This window comes from Conger conger, chromosome 1, assembly GCF_963514075.1.
Source record: "Conger conger chromosome 1, fConCon1.1, whole genome shotgun sequence".
Taxonomy (NCBI): domain Eukaryota; kingdom Metazoa; phylum Chordata; class Actinopteri; order Anguilliformes; family Congridae; genus Conger; species Conger conger.
Window position 1 is genome coordinate 52,573,755 of NC_083760.1, and position 22,040 is coordinate 52,595,794.

The 22,040-nt window shown below is 41.4% G+C and overlaps 2 protein-coding genes across 4 annotated transcripts in view; both read left to right on the plus strand.

Annotated features, from left to right (window-relative positions):
- The window catches only part of LOC133136672 (F-actin-uncapping protein LRRC16A-like), a 102,039-nt gene extending 84,925 nt beyond the window's left edge, over positions 1-17,114 (plus strand). For 2 of the 3 annotated variants that reach the window (XM_061254322.1, XM_061254329.1), the window contains 9 exons: positions 1,514-1,580; positions 3,935-4,131; positions 4,539-4,648; positions 5,390-5,816; positions 10,444-10,492; positions 10,821-11,066; positions 13,094-13,243; positions 14,659-14,811; positions 15,538-17,114. In XM_061254322.1, the coding sequence (XP_061110306.1) occupies positions 1,514-1,580; positions 3,935-4,131; positions 4,539-4,648; positions 5,390-5,816; positions 10,444-10,492; positions 10,821-11,066; positions 13,094-13,243; positions 14,659-14,811; positions 15,538-15,707 (1,569 nt within the window). In that variant the 3' untranslated portion in view covers positions 15,708-17,114. Of the gene's footprint in view, positions 1-1,513; positions 1,581-3,934; positions 4,132-4,538; positions 4,649-5,389; positions 5,817-10,443; positions 10,493-10,820; positions 11,067-13,093; positions 13,244-14,658; positions 14,861-15,537 lie in introns of all 3 variants that reach the window. The other variant, XM_061254336.1, reaches the window with a different exon arrangement.
- A 962-nt stretch (positions 17,115-18,076) lies between these two features.
- LOC133107986 (secretagogin-like) overlaps positions 18,077-22,040 on the plus strand; it is a 29,405-nt gene continuing 25,441 nt past the window's right edge. Inside the window, exons 1-2 of the mRNA XM_061217367.1 lie at positions 18,077-18,295; positions 18,501-18,571. Coding sequence (XP_061073351.1) covers positions 18,226-18,295; positions 18,501-18,571 — 141 coding nt within the window. The 5' untranslated portion in view covers positions 18,077-18,225. The remainder of the gene's footprint in view (positions 18,296-18,500; positions 18,572-22,040) is intronic.

Sequence of the window (22,040 nt, forward strand, 5' to 3'; positions counted from 1 at the left end):
TACAAAATGCAAACAAGGATTAAGTGGTCTTACTTCATCTTAGGGAAGGTTTCTCTTGTGTGGTTTCATTATCTCATTATTGTTGCTGCTAGGATGAAAACTAATATTATTTGTTAAAAGAAGATTATTATGTGGGTTATAATGATGCTGGAAATGGGAATATTTGCTGCAAATGAGGGACATATTTTGCCTCTTGTTCAACTACACATCCCAAGAGAGCAATAGAGGCACAGTGTGGTTTTTGTGTGAGATTGTTTTTAATTTACATATTAACCGTTTTGCTGGTTGAAGCTCGGCATGGTGCTTTTATCCAACTACAGCAATGGTACATTTTTGTTAATGTGGCCCGAGGGCTGTGTCATCATAAGAAAGAATCTTTGTCGTGTCTTGATAAGAATGCTGGAAGATGCCCTGTTGCAATACCTTGTTGGAAAAGTTACCAATTTCCTTTTCACTCTCATCGTTTTTTTAAACCCTAAATCTGCTGCAAATAAAATGGAGAAACCCAGAAAAGGCCACGCCTTGGAGACTGGGCTGGCCTGAAGTCTCACGGCATCTTCCTGTCTCTGTGGTCATGTACAGTATGGTTGTATCACTTGCTTCCCAGTTTGGATTGTGGAAGTTCCCTTGCCCCAATTTGCATTTACTTCATGCACGCATAGACCATTCCCTTTGGCAGCCAAACTGCTCACATTTTGGCTTCTAAAGGTAATGCCTTATTATGACGGTAGATGCCTACATTTCTTCACATCCCAGCATTGCAGTTGGGTATGTTTGAGTGTACTCTGTACACAACTGAATTGTGATGAAGGGGCTTCCCTTCCACAATGACAGACTTGGGGAATTTATTCTGGAGAGACTAGGTATACAAAAAGTTTAGTGGGATTATTTTGCAACATGGTGCCATGTTCAGAGTGAGATCATGGTCTAAATAAAGATCCTGGTCTAAAAAATAAAAAGGTAGTAAAATACATTTTTAAAATCTGCCTGATTTTTCCTCATCGTGGTCTGGAGTTGGTGTGTGGTTTTTGAATGTTAGAAGCTGATGGCGATTGAGGCGAATGTGATGATGGCGATTGAGGCGAATGTGATGATGGTGATTGGGGTGAATGTGATGCTGGTGATTGAGGTGAATGTGATGCTGGTGATTGCGGTGAATGTGATGCTGGTGATTGAGGCGAATGTGATGTTGCCGATTGAGGCGAATGTGATGATAGTGATTGAGGTGAATGTGATGCTGGTGATTGAGGTAAATGTGATGCTGGAGATTGAGGCGAATGTGAGGATGCCGATTGAGGCGAATGTGATGTGATGACTGCTAAAGCCACAGGGAACGTCACACCCAGCAGAGCGAGCGCACAGCCTTGTTTACGCGTGCGTGTCCCTGCACAGTCTCCTCCTGCACCTGGATGTATGCTGACTGAGAACCCACAGGGTTACTAACGGCCGTGATGTCACAGGTCTTTTGTAAGTGCTCCAATGAGCTCTGCTGACGCACATGTTTCTGCCGCAGATGACCCCCAAGTCCAAGAGGAAAAGCATCCACAGCAGAATGCTGCGGCCTGTGTCTCGAGCTTTTGGTAAGTCTGAGCCACAAATATACACACTTGTATATGCAAACATGCGCCCACGCACATACGTCAATGCAAATATACTGTACGTATGCACACATGCACGCTCATGTATATACGCATGCACAAGCTGAGGCACTAAAGGGCATATTGTCCATTGTCTGAACATATTGTCTGTAAATTCAGTGCTTGACTGTATAAAATGCAAACTTAAAATCGCTTTGATATTTTGAGTATTAAATGCACATATCATGAATACATATTTGTACATATCATACACACAATTGATGAGGTGAGATAAGTGTAGCTATACATATTAGTGGGCTTAAAGAGCATCGGGATTTTACTGATAATTGAGGAAACTAATTGCAGCTATGTGTCTCATTGTTGCTCAGACGTCTTGCTTACAGCAGCTGTTTGCTATTACACGATGAATCATGAAAATCATTGTTTTATGCATGATACTGAAATGACATTTAGATTCATGGTTCTTCCATTTGTGGGAATATCTGCATGACCCATGGAACTGTGAGAGTTCTCTGTTCAAAGCACTTCCTGACCTGGTTTTCTTTGTATTGTTTGAGGCCTTCACAATCAAATCAATATTATGGGTAATGTAATGCCTTGAGCTGTTTAAAAAAAAAAAAAAAATTATATGGTGTCATCCACACATTAAAGCACAATAATGTCTACCACAGCTTTCGTACCGTAAATCTCTTCTTTGCAGTTCCAGGAAAGAAGGGGACTTCCCACCCATGCATTACGGGAAAATACATTTGCATGAAGAGAAATTCATTCTTATCTTATTATACAATGTGGTCTAGGTATTTGGACATTGACTTATTTGTTGGTGTATGGCTCTACTCTAGCGCAATGAATTTTAAATAAAATAAAAAATGACTGAAGTTAAAGTGCAGAATTTTAGCTTTAATTTGAGGGTACATCCATATTGGGTGAACAGTGTAGGAATTGTAGCTGTTTTTATACATATTCCCCCCAATTTAGGTTACCAAAAGTAATTGGATAATTGGTTGCTCAAACTTTTCTTGGACTGTGTTAAGTGTCATCGTTAGATCATGCATAAAAGATCTGGTGATCTATTCTTGGAGTGCCATCTGCATTTGGAGTCTGTTGTTGTCTCTCAACAGGGGGACCAAAGAAGTGTCAATACCAGTAAAGCAGGCCATCTTTAGGCAAATAATTCAGAATAAATCAATCCAAGACTTAGCCAAACAATGAAGTGTATAAAAATCAACTGTTTGGTGCATTAAGAAGCAAGAAGATGACAGAAGAATCCTTTTAATGGTGAAGACTGTTCAACAGATCAAGAACACTCTCCAGTATGTAGGCGCAGATGTGTCAAAGACCACCATCAAGCAAAGACTATGCCAGCATAACCTCAGAGGGTTCACCGCAAGATGCAAACCCCTGGCAAACATCAAAAATAGAATGGCCACATTACAGTTTTCAAAAATTGACATTAAAAAAACCTGTAGAGTTCTCAAATAAAGTGTTATGGACAGATGAGACGAAGATCAACCTGTACCAGAGTGGTGGTAAGAGGAAAGTGTGGAGAGAAAACTGCTCATGATCCAAAGCATACCACCTCATCTGTCAAACATGGTGGAGGTAGTGTTATGGCTTGGGCATGTATGGCTGCCACTGGAACTGGCTCAGTTGTGTTCATTGATGATGTTCCTGCTGAAGGCCAAAGTGTACAGAAACATCCTGTCTTCTCAGATCCAAGCAAATGCATCACAACTGATTGGATGTTGCTTCATCGTGCACCAGGACAATGATCCAAAACATACAAAGTATCCAAGGAGTTTTTTCATGCCCAAAAGTGGAATGTTCTTGACTGGCCGAGTCCAGTCACCTGATCTCAATCCAATTGAGCATGCATTTCACTCGCTGAAGAGCAGACTGAAGGCAAATAGCCCTCGAAACAAGCGGGAGCTGAAGTGGACTGCAGTACTGGCCTGGCAGAGCATCAACAGGGAAGATACCCAGCATCTGGTGATTTCTATGGGTCATAGACTTCAGGCAGTCATAGGCTGCAAAGGATTTACAAGGAAATATTGAATATGATTACTTTTTCAGTTTGTGTTAATTACTTTTGGTCCCCTAAAACTGGGGGGGGGCCTGGAATTCATCCACGGTTCACCGGTTCACTCAAATTAAAGCTGAAAGTCCACACTTTAACTGTATTATTTAAATCATTGTTTGCTGGAGTACAGACTGAAAACAACACACAATCTGTCACTGTCAAAATACTTAGACTGCACTGTATGCGACCGCAGTGGGTGGCTATGCTTAGGAGGTGATCCTTCAGCTCTGATTGGTTATCATTTTGTGTCCATCAGAAATGGAGTTTGACTTGGACAAAGCTCTGGAGGACGTGCCCGTGCACTCAGACGACCCAGCTGCCGCTCCTCCAAAGCTGGAGAAGAAGACTTCTGGAGGGATGGGAGAGCTGCCATCAGAAGAATGCAAGAAGCTCCAGCACTTCACCAAGCTGAGGCCCAAAAGGAACAAGAAGACGCGGTCCAGTAAGGTCCCTGTAAGTTCCCCCCAGTGTTTTTCCCCCTTGAAGGGTTTTTTAATAATAATATTTGCAAAAGCACTTTCAGTCTGTAAATTGGCAGTTTCTGTTCTATATTGTTATAGCTTGTCCTTATTCAGTTAAAAATGTTGGAAACGTTTTTGTTTTCAGTTTTCCCATGCACATCATACATGGCATCTTCTTTATATCATTATTATGTCTCAGTCTATAAAATAACTGCAGCTGTTTTGTAAATGGAGCTACAACCTTTCTTTCATATATTCTGACACTACCAGTCATATTTTTGGAACCACCTGGATATCATATATTTCGACAATGTTTTACAACCACCTGTATGTCATATATTTGGACATTGTTTTGGATGGAACCCCCGGTATATCATATATTTTTATTCTGTGTTTCAGCACATAAGCAGCACCACCTCACAGGAGGGTGAACAGAATGGCATCATGGGAAGGGTGGATGAGGGTGTGGATGAATTCTTCACCAAGAAAGTCACCAAATTGGATACCAAGTAAGTGTAGGAATGTTCGAGTGGGATGTTTTTTTGGATGCATCAGAGTCCTTGATTAACCACAGAGATTCATGATTAAACCCTTTGTTACTGGGATTATGAAGGCTATCATTTTTCAGTTCATGCAGTACATCATTTCATTTGTGGAAGAATGGTTATATATTTTCAGAAATTGTTGAAAAGGGGATGACACACAATGATTTTGATGCCTTGATAACTTGCTGGGATTACTTAAGGGAAAATGCAATACTTTGTTTTTTTGTGTTTTTGATGGTTTCTGACATTTTACTTTAGGAAAGCCTTACGAGACACGTAATGGTTCATTGTGCAACTCTCTTAAATTTAAAGGAAACTTAAAGGAAACATTGAGGGGAAATTACAGAGAGTGTTTTGCAGCCGGGCACAGGCATATAACGGAGTGTTTAATCTATGACCGAATCACATCTGATTAATTAATTTGTTTTAAAGACTGGGGACTGGCATTTCAGAAAAATAACTAATTAGGAGTGCATTGCAATATATAACAACTATGAACTATGACCCACGGAGTGCTCAGGGGGACTTTGACTGGTGAAGACATTATGTAGGTTAAGACATTTGACAAGCCATTTTAGTGAAACCAGTTCCCCAACCGCTTGACAACTAGTCATCTCAGAGTGTCCTGTTGTGGGAGGGTTGCAGAAACTCTCTCTCGGTATGCCAGGCCTGTGTGATGCCGTAGAGCCATTCTTTGGTTTCCAGACGTCCCTCACTGAAGAGCTCGGACTCCCAGGACGGAGAGAAGAAGCGCGACACTCGCAAGGGAGGCTTCCTCAACCTCATCAAGTCCCGCACCTCCAAATCTGAGAAGAGCCAGGCTGCCCCTCCTCCCCCGACAGCCACACCCGCCGCCACAGAAGAGCCCTCCTCGCCCAAGGGCCCGGTGAAGAGCCCCGCCCCAGAGCCGGCCAAGAGCAAAGAAGCCAAAGCCCTCCCGCCCACGGACTACAGCAGCAGCTCCGACCGCTCGGAGGACCTGAAGACCCCCGACTCCATGGACGAGCATTCGGAGGGCGACGGCAAAGGCAGCCCACAGGGAGGCCGACGCTACGGGATCCAGGTCATGGGCAGCGGTCTGCTAGCGGAGATGAAGGCCAAGCAGGAGAGGAGGGCAGCTGTTGTCCATAAGGTCTGTACCAACCAACTGACCAAACTGCCCCACTGTACACCCACAAACCAAGCGGGCGATCTAGTCTGCACGTTACCAATCAACTAACTATCTAATAAGCTGCATCAGGGCGTCCTGCAGTATAGTGGTTAAGGTGCATGACTGGGGCACACGTGCTCCTGCTTAGTCTAATCAACTGTACGTCGCTCTGGATAAGAGTGTCTGCCAAATGTCGTTAATGTAATGTAATGTCATGCATTCATAGTCTAGTCAGTACCTCAGAGACGACTGTGGTGCTGCACTGCCTCACACAGAGCTCAGTGCCCTGTGAGACTGTGCAGCTAAACAGTGCAGTACTTTGAGGGAAAAGAAGTCCTTTCATCACTATTTAATTCTTTAATTTATTTAGTGCATCAATGTCTTGAGTGGGATGATTGATCTTTGCTGTGTACTTGGCACATCGAGGGAAGTTCCTTTGCAGTGTCAGGCACACATTCAGCAGTTTTTGCTCCAGGCAGTAGCAAGTTAGATCACTCGACACTTTTGCATCAAGCTACATAGGGTTCAGTCATATTTCACTTGCTCCACAGGAACCTCTACTTGTGCAGTGACTGTCACTCAACTCATTGTAGCATTTCCTTTTTATGGGGGGGGTGACCAGTTTACTAAAGTAATTCACAATTTACTAAAGATATAAGTATAACTATCACTCCAAAGATATCTGTTAAAAATGTCAAATCCCAAATAAGATACTGTGCAAGATTTTTTTCAATATATATTTTTATATGTAAATTTGGTTTTAGATATGTATGTATACTCATTTTATGTTTTCTGCATTAGTGTGCATTAGAAAAGAGCAAATCTGAGATTTCCAAGCATTAATCTTCAAAAAAATAATGTTCCATTTTGTTCAAGGCTGTCTGGGATTACCTGGATAGCCAAAAGCAATTTAAACAGCCAAAGTCTGCAGAAGAATTGTGGAAAGTTCTCCAGTATGTTTGGTACAACATACCACATTTTATTATAAAACCGCAGGAGAGTGTACATCAGAGAATGAATGCCGTTTTAAAGGGTGAAGGGTGGTCACAACAGTTTTTAACTCTTTATAGTAAATCTTTCCATATTTAAAACTGTTGATTTAATTATTTTTGAAAGCATCTTTGCTTTACATATTTTTTTTGCATGTGCCTGAGACTTTTGCACAGTACTGCATACAATTTTTATTCGTTTCACTTTCTGTATTTAGCTCATAAATGTCAGTGTCAGCCTAACTTTAAGTACAACCATCTTCCCCAGCACTTAATCATAGTGCTTGACTTGATACTTGATCTGTCACAGGATAGTTGGCTGTAATTGACAGGATTGATAGTCAGTGTAACTTCCTGTTACATTGAGTATGAATGTTCTTTATGATTTTCTCGAGTTCCTGCCACTCTGAACTGTTGATTGCACATATCTACTGCTAACAACATCTGCTAAATGAATGGGATGGAATGTCTGTTTTTTAGGGTTGTGTGGGATTATACCAGATAGCTGAAGAGAATTGGGTGCTTAAGCAAAGCCAGGTTTCCTGTCTGAAATGTCTGGGCTTCTGTCCAAGTCTGTGCATCCAGTCTTTGACCAGAAAGAACCAACACTTTTGGAACATCCATGGAGGTGTCTAGTGTCACAGGACACTTGATAGGAGAAGTCCTAACGAGGACTGTTTAAACCTCATACCTCTAGTCCACACAAATCTTTCTGAGGCAGAGCATTTTACTGTAAGAATAGTTGCTTTTCACTGTGAGAATCGTTTTTACTCATGGAAATGAAGTTATTTTACTGTGAGGGATGGTGGTTAACGCCTACAGGATGTGATATGTACATAAATGGTCACTTCCTCTCCTTCCCGGTTCTTTTCTCTGATAGTCCTGTGTGTGGCACCCTCTAGTGACCCCGTTTGGAACATGTTCAGCTAGTTTTTGTGTGGGAAGGATTTTATCTATGAAGATCTGTAAGTTTCTGTGACAAGAACTGCTTGAAAACACTAAGCCTCTGTAATGACATTTAGCTAACTTATGAGTCTTTGAAAACATTTTTCTAATCATTAGATTAATGTTCTAAGCATTCCATTTTGGAATGTAATCCATTGCCATGTGTCAGTGTATGCATTTGTGTACACTCACCGAGCACTTTATTAGGAATTTATTAGGAATTTTACTTTATTACACCTGCTTATTCATGCAATTATCTAATCAGCCAATTGTGTGGCAGCAGTGCAAATTATATTGCATACATCGTCATAAGTAGAGCAAACACCCTGTAGCTTGCGCCTGATTAAAATGGTTAGCCTTAGAGTAATCGTGGATTAGAGACCACACAGGTCCAGGTTTTGCCATCCACTATTCACTTCTTTTTTTGATATATCGACAGTTTCCCCTTAAATTTAAACAAACATTAAAGCAAAGTGGGCCAAACTCATTAACCTTGGACCAGCAATGACCAGTAAAATGTTGAGGTATAATTCATCATTAGTTTCCAAACAATACTGCAATGATAGGGCACCCCATGCTGTTTCTCCCTCTCAGTTATATAGGAGAGAAAACAAGCTTATCTGTGTGCATTCTGTGTAGAATAGTGGAACAAGAAGAAAATAATCTAAACTACATTCACCTAAGTAATATGTACAGTGGGAGCAATAATTATTTGATCCCTTGCTGATTTTGTAGGTTTGCCCACTTACAAAGAATGGAACTGTGTAGAATGTTAATCATAGGTACATTTTAACATTGAGAGACAGAATATCACAAAATAATCTCCAATAACAACATCATATACATTTTATAAATTTTATATCATATTTTCACATGAAATAAGTATTTGATCCATGGAACAATAGGACTTAATACTGGTGGAGAAACCTTCGTTGGCAAGCACAGAGGTCAGATGTTTGTTGTAGTTTTTCACCAGGTTTGCACAGATCTTGGGAGGGATTTTGGTCCACTCCTCTTTGCAGATCCTCTCCAAATCCTTAAGGTTCCGAGGCTGTCCCTTGGCAACTCAAAGCTTCAGCTCCCTCCACAGATTTTCGATGGGATTTAGGTCTGGAGACTGGCTAGGCCACTCCAGGACCTTAATATTCTTCTTTTTGAGTAACTCCTTTGTTGCCTTGGCCGTATGTTTTGGGTCATTGTCATGTTGGAAGACCCATCCACGACCCATTTTCAGTGATCTCACTGAGGGAAGGAGGTTGTCGCCCAAAATTTCCTGGTACATGGCCCCATTCATCCTCCCCTCGATACGGTGAAGTCGTCCTGTCCCCTTAGCTGAGAAACACCCCCAAAGCATAAGGTTTCCACCTCCATGCTTCACAGTGGGGATGGTGTTCTTGGGGTTGTACTCAGCATTTCTCTTCCTCCAAGCGAGTCGAGTTGATGCCAAATAGCTCTATTTTGATCTCATCTGACCACATCACCTTCTCCCAAGCCTCCTCTGGATCATCCAGGTGTTCTTTGGCAAACTTCAGACAGGCCTGTACATGTACCTTCTTCAGCAGAGGAACCTTGCACACGCAGCAGGATTTTAATCCTTCACGGTGTAGTGTGTTACTGATGGTTCTCTTCATGACTGTGGTCCCAACTTTATAAAAATGAAAGAAATAAAATTGTTGTAATAATAATGTGGCAGTTTAATGCTACCTCGCTACTCAAGGGAAGGCTTCAGATACTGCTTTTAATTAGCTGTTAGTGAGTTGGTGAAATGTGACAGCGGCGATAGAAATGTCTGATTGTTCTTTCAACCCTTGGAGATATGTACTGGAGCACACAAAGGAAGATTAGCGCTCAGACTCCGTTATGATTAATGAAAAGCAATTTGATTTTATTCACACTGGTTAGCTCCTCTGAATATATTGCCTCTCAAGCCTTTCTAAGTGAGTTAATAATCATGTAAGGTCAGGCTCTTTACTGATTTTGTAACTGAGCTTCTAATGTAGCGCGCAGTTTGCTTTGTGTGCCTGGGAACGCAATATACTGTATACCAATGAAGGCAGATTTTTAGGCTTTTTATGACATGATTATTCAGTCAAACATAGTTTAAGCCACAATATCGGCCACTTGAAAGATTATGCAGATGAACAATATGACTTTTTATGTTACTAAATTTTTATTTAATACATTTTTTATATTTTTAAATGCAGATGAAAAATAATCTTCATTGTACATGAATGTTCAACAGTGAAATGAATGCGACCTCCTCAGTTTATGGCAGTGGTTCCAAACTCATTTCCTATGTGCATGCTGCATTAATTGATTCCAGTTACTCATTCAGGCATATGCATTTAAAGCACAGAATATAAGCAACAGTTCTTATTCTGACAATGACACATTTGACTTTATATACATTATGTGCAAAGACTGCAAACATTTTAAGTGGTGCATCCAGGCAAGGAAACCACTGTGGCCATGATTCCCATGGACCAACATATAATCATTATTGATTCCCCTAACAGATCATGAATACACCTACTATATCAGAGGACTACTGTGTAATACATGGAACAGTGTGTGACTAATGTAATTGTGGCACTGTCTTGTGGTAAAATAGATGTTGTGTGTTCAGATGCCAGAGGTTATGAGCTCATTGACTGGGTGGTGTTGTTCTCTTGCAGACGCCCGATTCCTCCTCAACTCCAGATAGACCGGACGGGGGTGGGACAGGTGAGTAGAATAAGTCTGCCCTCTTCTGGTGCTGTGGCTGATTTTCTTTGGGTATTTATCACCAATTGATATCCCGATTTGACTGAATTGACCTCATCCCTGCTGTGGTGTATTCTCTGCCATTGACTCTCCTATATTTTAACTAGTCTAATGAACTGTAAGTCACTTTGGATAAAACTGTCAGCTAAATAACATTATTATTTATATTCTGTAACATTATTGTTTATATTTTGTAACATTATTTATATATTTTATATTTTTATAAAATGATTGTGACTCTCCTGCAGCTCTAATGTGCTTGTGCCTTCTGTTGCGTCTCTGTCATTAGGGAAAGTGGCCCCTGCTCCTCCAGAGAGCCGGGGTCCAGGGGTCCTGAAAATGGAGGGGGCTGCGAGCTCCCCAGAGAAGACCCTGAGGAATGAGACCAAGCCAGAGACCACGACCAGGGCCCGCGCCACTCCTCCCAGCCCCTCTCCCGCCAGCCCCAAACCCCCCGTGCAGGGCCCTAAGCCCCCCCTGGCCGCCCGGCCCACCATTCCACAGAAGCCTCGCACCCCCAGCAGCCGTAGCGTAGGTGAGCAGGACGGCCTCTTTTTCAGTTCTGGGGAACGCAATAAGGGGTCAGGGGCTTTTTTCGGCTGCCTTAGGGCTGTGGTCCCACTGCAGCCCTTAGAATTCACACTGCTGCCTTAGGGCTGTGGTCGCACTGCAGTCCTTACAATTCACACTGCTGCCTTAGGGGTGTGGTCGCACTGCAGTCCTTACAATTCACACTGCTGCCTTAGGGGTGTGGTCGCACTGCAGTCCTTACAATTCACACTGCTGCCTTAGGGCTGTGGTCCCACTGCAGTCCTTACAATTCACACTGCTGCCTTAGGGGTGTGGTCGCACTGCAGTCCTTACAATTCACACTGCTGCCTTAGGGCTGTGGTCCCACTGCAGTCCTTACAATTCACACTGCTGCCTTAGGGGTGTGGTCGCACTGCAGTCCTTACAATTCACACTGCTGCCTTAGGGGTGTGGTCGCACTGCAGTCCTTACAATTCACACTGCTGCCTTAGGGGAGTGGTTGCACTGCAGTCCTTACAATTCACACTGCTGCCTTAGGGCTGAGGTCCCACTGTAGCCTTCAGCATTCACACTGCAGCTTGGGGCTGTGGTTCCGCCCACATTTCTGATCGCAAAAGCTCCCACTTTGCTGTAAAGCAAAATTACTATTTGGAACAGATATTTTGCTCTGGCCAGCTTTGTCAGGCAGAGTTGTAACATCCTGCAGACTGCTGGAATCATATCTCTTGAAGCAATGGCTTCATTCATACCAGTCAGTCAAAAGTATGCCAAAATGCTCGACTGACATATCCCATAGCAAAAACCATTTGCAGAAAAACTATGCAGAAATTCTATGCAGAAACGTTAGTGGTGATTGAATGAACCAATGCTAGCCACTGCTGCTAACACCAGTGGATTTCAGTCTCTTCTAACCTGTCTGGAAGAAAATGCACAATTCTATAAGAAAAGCATGCATACTCCCAAAAGCATGATTTCATTGTTGCTTTTATTTTTATCAGACATCTCAAATCTTCTAAAAGTCTGGGAGTTTTTTGGATTTTGGTATGAGCTCCCTGCCCAGGCGAGGAAATAAAGCCAGTAGACTCTACCGAAAATATAAACAGTTGTACTGTGCAGTGAGACCTAGCTGTCTTCGCCAGCCAGCTAACGTACAAGAAAGAAAAGTGCCATGTCCAGAAACGGCCTGAGCACTTTTGAGAATGACAAATACAAGTAGAAAAGCAAGGTGTTGGGCAGAAGTGAAGACAGACACAGGTTGTCAGTGTATCATTGTAATGACTGAGCATGTTTGTTTTTTAATATTTAGTGAAAATCCTGCATAGTATGCCTTTAAATGTTTGTATTTGCACAATATTCACCTGGTTGGGACATACCATTGCCAGTTCCATTGCCAGGAACCTCTAAAACAACCCAAAAATCACAGTAAGATGTATGGATAGGGAGATCTCAGTCCATACGTTCATATTCCAAACATTTTATCAATCTTGGTCATAGAATGGCATCGTTGATTTTGATATTTCAGTGGATCAGTGTTATACCAGGGAATGTGAGAGAGATATAGCATCCAATGTCAGTAAAGCGGACAAGATTTCTAAGAAGGTAACCAGGAAAAATTAAAGAAAGCAAAAATAACGCAGCCAGTTAAAATTCAATATTTATTTGAATATACATTTTTTCCTGTCACATCACGATTATTGACATAAATTATTTTTGATTTTCCAAATCCCCATTCACTAGTGCTGCCACTGGTGAACCAGTTTGTGGCAGATTTCCGAAATGCTGGTGTGTTGAGTATGGTTTCTGTACAGTATGTATTGTTTTACTAGTCACTGTCCCTGGAATACTATGTCATTGGGTTTCCCGGTAATACCTTTAATTAATATTTACTGTAGTTAGGTGAGGTAAAACTAGCGTTTGTCAATATGTTCACTTGAAGTTTCCTCATTAAGCACCCACAAAACTGCCTCTCACTCATGTGTCCCATTATGGGAATACTTGCCTTCCCAACCTTCTTGCGTCTCTCCCTTTCAGATGAAGGCTCCGACATGCCAGGTGGGAACATGTCCCCAAAAGCACCGCTGCCTCCCCACCCGCTGAAGAGGGCGTCATCGGAGAAGGAGAGGGATGGGCCAGGCAGCCCAGTGCCAGTAGGCCCTGGGAGCAGGGTGTTAGCTCAGGAAGGTAGGCAAGCTGCACTATACGTGTGGGTGGGTTTCTGGTTGGAGCAACATACACAGCACAGATCACAAGAAGTTACCCTGTCAAATGCCTTGTCAAGTTAAGGAAAAGTCAATCTTTAGTTTACCAGAGAGGAAATATGTTCAGCATTATGGCATAGGACTTGACTGAACACAAGATTCAGCTGTACACCTTAACTTACATTCCGCCATTTTGCTTCAGCTGTGATGGATGAGCCTCCACTGCTGCTAAACTTACAAGAAACAATGAATAGAAATACATTAAACACCTTATAAATACAATAATCCATCACTGTTACTGAAATGGCAAGGGTCTTTAGAGCAGTAACATCGTCAGCAATGCAGAAAGCATACTATTGACATTTAAGCACCATTTCTTATTGGCAAACAGAACATTTCTGAATGGCTGGCAGGCTTGCTCTTGCTTTTGTGACTGCAGTCTCCAAATCAGTTTTAACTATTTTTTTCCCTTAGCATGCTCTATCTGTTTAGTATTACATTGCTTTGAGTGTTTTGAAGTGTATTGCTGTCTGCATATTGCTTGACTGTGTGCTTGTATATATGTCCGTTCCCTTCCAGATTTTTCCGTTCATGCATGTTTCCCCTGCCCTGCCCACTCTACCCATCCCCCCCATCCCTCCCCAATCCGCCCACACTAGCGAACGGTGTTTGTGTACATCCAGTTTCACAGTCCCTCATCAATTCTTGTTCCTCGCTAGTGCTGGGCTCAAATGAACGCAAACGCTCATGAAATTTACAGCCCGTACAATATAACTTTTCCCTGGCAGTTATTCCAGCCGGTTTAGCTTTTTTATTTGATGGTATGTGTGGAGCACCATTACTGCTGCCCCTGAACATTCAGGCATGCTTGGCTGTGGAGTGACAGAAGTGGGTCAGAGCTTTATTGTACAATGTCCGCTTACGCAGAGTGGCGCTGTCCTTGTTCGTCATGTTTTGTGTAAGATTCAGCCGGCCAAATAAAATGAAAAAATATTTGAAATATCTAACTGATGTTTTAAAACACTTAAGCCACAGCTTTTGTAGCAGCATTCAGTTTAACTTGAGATATCGCTGGGGTCTGCAAGCTTCCTTTACAGAGCCTTAGCCAGTTTAAGGTAAAGCATTACCACTTCTGCTGCTGACTGCTGCAGAAACCAGGCAAAGTGGAAAAGTGCCTTCCACTAATTAGAGATAATTAAGTCTTCAATGTGCTGAGTAATGCTAGGAGATGTCCAAAAAGTGGACCGTTTACTTTACATTCATTAGCAAATGTATGTTTTGGCTTAAGCTGCCATTGGCTTTAGTGAAGTATATTCGGTAGAGCTGTATAGTGCTCGTGGTTTTAAGGGATTGCTGTAGCTATTAATGGTGGCTAAAGAGTAGACTCCCTTTCCCCAGTGGATCTTATGGGAGACGGTAGCCACTTTGACTCCGATCAGGAGCCTGACAAACCTGCAACTCCCATGAGACTCAGAGCCACACGGCAATGCTCCACCAGCGCTGCAGAGGAATTGGGCGAGCAGGAACACAGGAAGTCCCTCCCCCGACCTGGTTAGACCAATCATCTTCCACCTTTCATCTTTTACTCTTATTTTATCAGGCGAGTCATCATGTAACCAGATTAATTTGTGCAGTTTTCTGAAAGCAAAAGTTATTTATATTTTTATGGCGTTTGCAGTGGTAGAGATGGCCAAAATGAATATGGTTACATCTTGACATTTTTTCCCTACATGACACCAATAGTTCATAGTTCTAGGTTGCTCTGGATAAGAGCATCTGCCAAATGCCATTAATGTAATGTAAAAATATACTTTACCTTTACTGTTCAAGAATAAATTCAAGCATCACTGAAATGACTTTGTTTCTAAAAATTGTTGTTAGACAATTGGAATTGTAGATTGGTGTCAGTTGGGGTAAAAATGCATGCTTTTTGTGTTTTAAGATTTGTGTTTTGTTAATTTAGTTAAATTTACACAAAGGCAGTAACAATGCATAAAATGTATCCCTGTATACAATTCACCGATTTTCTCCTTGCAATACTGGTTAAAAGAAGACCCACAGATTATGGTCAATGTATTATAATCTGTGGGTCCTTTCAAAAGTAAGTGAAGGATACTGTGAATATGTGTAATAGGCAACTTCTTGGATTATAGGCTAAATAAAGTTTATTTGTCCTACCATTCACATTTCAGAAAAAAGAGGTCTGTTTGGATTATTTGGTCCACAGTGCCCTCTGTTGTACATTCTGACCAGCATTTTGTGGCCTTGTGCTTGCAGTAAGACCTGCCTCTCTGTCAGACAATGCACAGCGCCCCGGCCCTAGACGTCAAAGCTCGGAGGAGAATTGCTCCAAGACCAAGGACAAATCACCCAACAAGGAAAAAAGCCTGAGCAGGAAGTCCACAGACTCTGGAGAGGAAGTGGACAAAGACTTTATTTTTATATGAGGCAAAAAAAAAAGAAAAAAAGAAGCCAAACAGGACCTTGCCAGTTTTGGTCTTACTCTGTCTAAAATCAGGAATAATAAAATCTGCACCTTCCACTTCTGTATTCTGTAGGTTATGCAGGACCAAACAGAGTGAATAATGTATGTTTGTTAATTATTATTTCTTAGAAAGCCTGGTGAATTAACCATATGATGTGTTATGCATTGAGAACACTGTGCTTACCCCATTTACCCCTTTAACTAAAAGCAAAAAAGAGGCTGGAGTACTGTTATAGTTTGTACAACACAATTGGTCAGTATATTAACTCTTCTAAAAGAGTCCTTGCTATTTATTCAGATTGCATATGGCTCTACTATTCTCTGACATACTTTATGAATGAACTAAATTCATATACTGTAACAAATAAAATGCATAACATTGATGGTTCTTGCCCAGTTGGTCATATTGGTGGGTTGCTACTGTATGAACCAGATGTAATTAATGTCCACATTCCACCATTTTGGGTTGTAAAAACCATAATTTAAGATGTATGTTTATTTTTCTCTGTACTGACTATGAAACTCATCATTATGATGTGGAGGGTAATCCAGGACATGCAAACTGTAATTGTCATCATCTCAGAGTGTCTGGTATGCGCTGAAATAAGGACTCGTTTAAATTTGTAATTTGCAGGCACTGTTTTTCACATGCACATGTTGTCTTATAAAGAGTCCGTTTAATAAAACATTTTCGGCGTTTCAAATCATACACCTTGCCATTTTCATAATGGGGGAGGGGTGGCTAGACACGAAGGTATTTGATTCTGTCAAATTAGGCTTTTGGCTTAGGCTATTTATTTGTGTGCATGTGTACTGTGTGTTCACACGTGCGAATGTGTATAATAGCGTTGTGCACAGATAAACGACGCACATACAGTATGTGTGTAGGCCTATGTGCTCCTGTCTGTGGGCACACTTGCATTTGTATCCACGAATAATATTGCAATAATGATGCTAAGCACACTAATTACAACGGGCTTTGTATTTGTAATTTATTAAAATTGAGATGCAGGTGCTTGGGGTGTTTTTTTTTTTACCCGCGATAAGGACGTTAGTATTCCTGCTGATGTATATTATGTTGTTAACACGCAAAGCAATTGAGTATTCTTATTGCGCACTAAGCACAATAAAATGTGTTATATTGAATATCGAAAAAGACGGCTGCAATATTAAATTAAACGTGGGTGTATCATGTCTGACGTACTAGAAGTCTGTATTATTTCATTGCAGAACTGGGTGGTGTTTTTCGCGTCATATTCCTTTTTTTTGTGATGGAATAACTGTGTTTCAGTAAAGTCTTCTATAGGCTGTGGGCGTTTCGTTTCGCATGCATTTATACCAATTAAAATAATTGTACAGATTGACTACATTTTATATTTGATATAGCCTTCATCTCATTTCTCGTACAGTTTTCTGTTATTTGACTTGCGACCGGATTAAACTGTTGGCATATCTTTTAATGATATGATTAATTGACGGGAGTAATTTGGGTGCAACCATGAAAGTATATTGCTTTTCCTTTGTGAACAATGTGGAAAATTCTAACTTGCGTCAGTGTAATGTGCATTAAAGCAAATGAAAACAATGAAAATGCACACAAACGTGCCAACTGTTAATTTGTACAATTTCAGGCTTAGGCTACTTCTTGGTTTTCTGGCTCTCTCAAGCAAATTCGCTCAGATATAATGATTTGATAAAGAATTGCTCCTGGGTAATTTACATTTCAGCCACTAGATAGCAGTCATACTCAGTTTATTCGCTGTTTTGAGAATATATGATTGTGCGTCTAACAATAAATATAATAAATGAGCCATCTTTGCTGAATCAAAAAAAAACTTGCCACTATTGAAGAAACCATCAGTCATTAATAAACTCAACTAGCGTAGACTAATGTAGAACATTTAGGAGGCTTTCAACGTTGAAATAATATCGTTCCACAGTCCATTTTTTGATGCGCATTGGTCTGTATTCCTGTATTCTTTGTATAGGCTATTTCATTTTGAATAGCATGATTCATTCATAGTATAGCTTCCAAGTAGTGTATTAGCATATACAAAAAAATTAATGAATAAATAAATCATAATAAAATCGCTGCAAGTGACCAAAAAGGAAAGCCTACTTTATTTTGCTTTTACAGTAAATTGTTTCCCCTGTGCTAATTACTCTTACTGTGAAAGAACAATGTCAATATCCTACCTTACTATTCACATTAGCACTTTTGCAGGAATCACTAATAATGATCACTAACAGCAAGTGTTTTATAGCCTACTTTAATTGCGTTTGCCGATTCGGGTCCGTTGTACGCAGGCGTCAGCGGTTAAGCATGACTCCTCTACATCTCGGAGGTGGGGTTTCTGCTGGGTTACTAAAGAAATAAGAAGAGCAAAAACCCAGTGAGAACCGAAACCTCGACAGCCCTTATATTTATACCCCGGAACTTTTTTCTTGCTGTTATCCGTATTCGTAGTATTGAAGTTACCATGGACAGCGCTTTTAATAACCTGGACGCCGCCGGTTTTCTGCAAATCTGGCAGTACTTTGATGCAGACGGTAAGATCGAATTGATACTCAACAATATGTCGATATTGAAATACAGGTTAGCTACTAGTGGTTAGTATCTGTAAAGTGAGTGTCATTCAGGTTTGACTTGTGTGTGCGTGCGCGCGTGCATTTGTAAGTCATAAGTCATCATTAAACATATAAACATAGGCTATATAAGAAAGCAAAAGTATATAACAATGTAACTTTTTTGCAGATAATGGCTATATTGAGGGAAAAGAGCTGGATGACTTTTTTCGTCACATGTTGAAGAAATTGAGTCCAGACGTAAGTGAATTAACTTTTTTTAACTCAAGGACTTTTCACATTAAATAGTTTTCCTTCACCGATTAAAATGAAAAGTCCCCTTGTTCTGCATCGACTGACTGTCTTGTCGCGTTTTTAAATCATAGCCTCCACCTCATTTTCATAATGGATGGGAGAAAACTGCAAAGTATCCTATTGCCTCGTATATTAATGAGGAAATATTTTTAAATGGTACATCCAGCAAAACATAAGTGTTGTTTAAAGTGCTTCTAGTAGAGCTGCAGGAAATAGCAAACTGCGGTCATTTCGAAAACCGCCGGAAACGTATCCGCACTTGAAATCAGCAGTCACTCAATTTATTCGCTGTTTTGACAATAAATTATGTATCCGTCTAACAAGAAATATAATAAATGAGCCTTATTTGCCGAATCAATAAAAACTTTCCACTATTGAATCAACCATCAGTCATTAATAAACTCCACTAGCGTAGCCTACTGTAGAACATTTAGGAGGACTAGTTTTAATAAAGTTAGACTATTTCGTTAATTTCTATTCGGCTCATTGCGTCTCGACCAACATTCACGGGGATATTGCATGTTAAAGTTACCGCCTTTACAGAAGAACTGGGGAGGCACTAATTTGGAGCTAAGGCATATCCAGTTAGGTGTATCTTTTTGCCATTTGCCATCTATTTTTTCAGCTTGTTTTATTGTGAACAGTGTGTTGCTTTAATAGGTGTTCACCCTGAAAACTGGTGGACAGAAATTGAGGGGTAACGGCCCCAGTCAGCCATTTTTCAATCACGATGGTAGCAGCATTTACCATTTCAAAGTGTTAAAATTCACAGTTCTGTGTACCTTATTTTAATATGCCATTGCTTTAGTGACAACAGTTTTTTATTTTGTAACATGTGGGTGGTAAAACAAGTGTGTGGGGACCCCACCTTCTCTGCATTTTGGAAAAACATTGTAACATTGTGACTTGTTGATGGGGGTCAACCCATGTTACCTAAGATTCACCGCATACATACAACCACGTCCCCTGGCAGCAGAAATGGATCTAACAATCCACGCCGCATCATCTCCAACTGCGACTGTCACTCCGAGGCAATCGGGGCGTGTATACGGCAAGCCTGCCCCTCCCCCCTCCCTTGGAGCAGCGAGCCACTTATGCTACTCCACATGAGCCAGCCAAGTTCAGCCTTTGGTAGGACCGGGAATCGAACCCCAGTCCTCGGTGTGCAACTGAGACGAACTGAACTGCATTGTACTTATTTTTAAAGATCTTCTCCACCTGTGTCTGTCTAAGGATAGCTGCAAGGAGAGGCAGAGGTCGGGGATGGTGAAAGGTGGGGGAAGTGCAAACACTTTTCTTTCAGGATGTTGTATAGTTTAGTAAGCCAAATGCAGCATTTTACACCTCATAAGGCCCATAATATGATTTTGTTTCCATGTGTCCTTTTGGAGTCTCCAAATGTTCTGTTTGGAAAACTGGCTAGACATGCACAATGCAGAATTCTTGTTTTTGGTGATATTGGCCTCAAATTTGTGCTGTGAATTGGCTTCAGTTCGTTTCTAAGTGCTCAAGCCACTGTAGTCAAAAACAGAAAATGTGTTCAGTGAGAAAAAACTTTCACTGTTTTTGAGCTTCTGTAACTTTGTTTCAGTAATATTTGGAGTAATTTGGTGTAAACAAACCCAAAAGGGTTACCTTTCAGAAGAGACCAGGATTATGCCATACAAAAAAACTGTTGCATAATAAAACTGCAAAACGGCAATGCCAGATTGTTAAAAAGACTCTCGGCTAGCAAGAACTCTTATTTGCAAAGCAGGGCAATAAAAATCCAGCCTCCTGCTCACCACGCTCATGGTTTACAACCATCACCTTGCCACAGACTCGGATTCCAATATAAGTACAAAAATATACAATTCAGAAGTTGCAAGAATAGACACATTGTTTTTTTGTTTTTTTGTTAGCTCACTTTTATTGCAGCTCTGGCTGACACATTTCCGAATTTGTAGAAGTATATATTTGTTTGGTGAATTAGGTGATACAGTTTTTAGAACCAAATATCCCACCTGCCTATGAAGCTACTACTGTTTTCTGACTAAGTTTATTTTGTTCAGCCATTTTTGAGAAAACAATCTATCTGCTGGGACTATACAGTCCGTTGTAGAAGGCACTGTGTACAGTGTTGTGTGATCCCAGCCAGCCGAAGCCGCCAGGGTCCGGAAGTCGATAGCATAATCCAAAACAAAGCAGTTGTCCTGGCGGATCCGGAAGAGATAGCGAGTGGCAGCTAGACCGGAAGCAACACAGTCAAAGACCCCCTTCATGACCCCCGAAAAGAGTGACTAGGAGCTGGGTGGCTTTCTCTTTCAGGAGATGACAGATACGGCGTATATTATGGAGGAAGAACCTGCAGGTTCTGGCAGTGGAGGATATATGTGGAGCGAGTGTGAGATGGTTGTCAAGGAGTTTGGTTTGGTCAGTGGAAGAGAAAAACAGATGAAGGAATAGTCAGATATTTGGAGGGGTGTTACAAAGAGGTTGGTTCATGTGCAGCATCTTGTGAAAACCAGGTCAAGAAGGTCACCTGCCTTGTGGGTGGGAGGGGGAGAGAAAGGTGGACTTTGAGTTTAGGTTGAAGTCTGCCAGGAGGATCAGGGGAGGTCCATTGTCTGGTGAGGAGCTAAGCAGGATGTCCATCTCATCCAGGATGGTCCCCAGAGGACCTGGAGGGCAATACACAACAATAATGAAAAGTTTACATTGGAAAGTAACAGAAAGCGGATGAGGAGAAGACACAAGATCTCCATGAAGATTAGATTATTATTGTGTTCTCTTGTATGAGCTGGTAAAGCTAGGAAGTCGAGGTTGTGATGGGAGGCATAGGCAGATCTGCAAGTCTGCTCTGGAACTTCCAGAGGCCACCGGCCACACAGAGATCGACACCAGTGGATCTGGGAGGTAAGATCAGGTTAGAGACATTCCAGCCAAACTTCCTACCTGACTGGGACCTGGGCAAAGGAGAGATGACAAGAATGGGAACATGGAGATGCAAGTAGGGTAAATGGATGGACAAGAAAAGGAATCCTACAGTGCAGTGAGTGCGGGCGGCAAGAACAATAATCAATATTCACACTCTCAGACAACCTCGATGGACACCCGTAGATAGACACCTTCGACTTTGTACACCTGCGACCCATTTTAAAGCATGGGATGAATGGACATTTTATTAGTGGAGTTACCTCAGAATTTGGCTAGGCCTGGAGTTTCTAGCTAAGTCAGTTGAAACTTCCCTGAAGCTCTCCTAACTATGGTCAGGAAGTCAGGAAAGGTAACAAGATGTATGGACGTTTGTAGGCTATATACAGATTTAGAGATAATTATTTGTCGGGGGCTTTAATTTTGAGGTAATGAAAGGGAATTAATTAGTACTGCTAGGTGCTGGATCAGCAGAAGAGCGTTCTTTTCATAGACGTGTCCA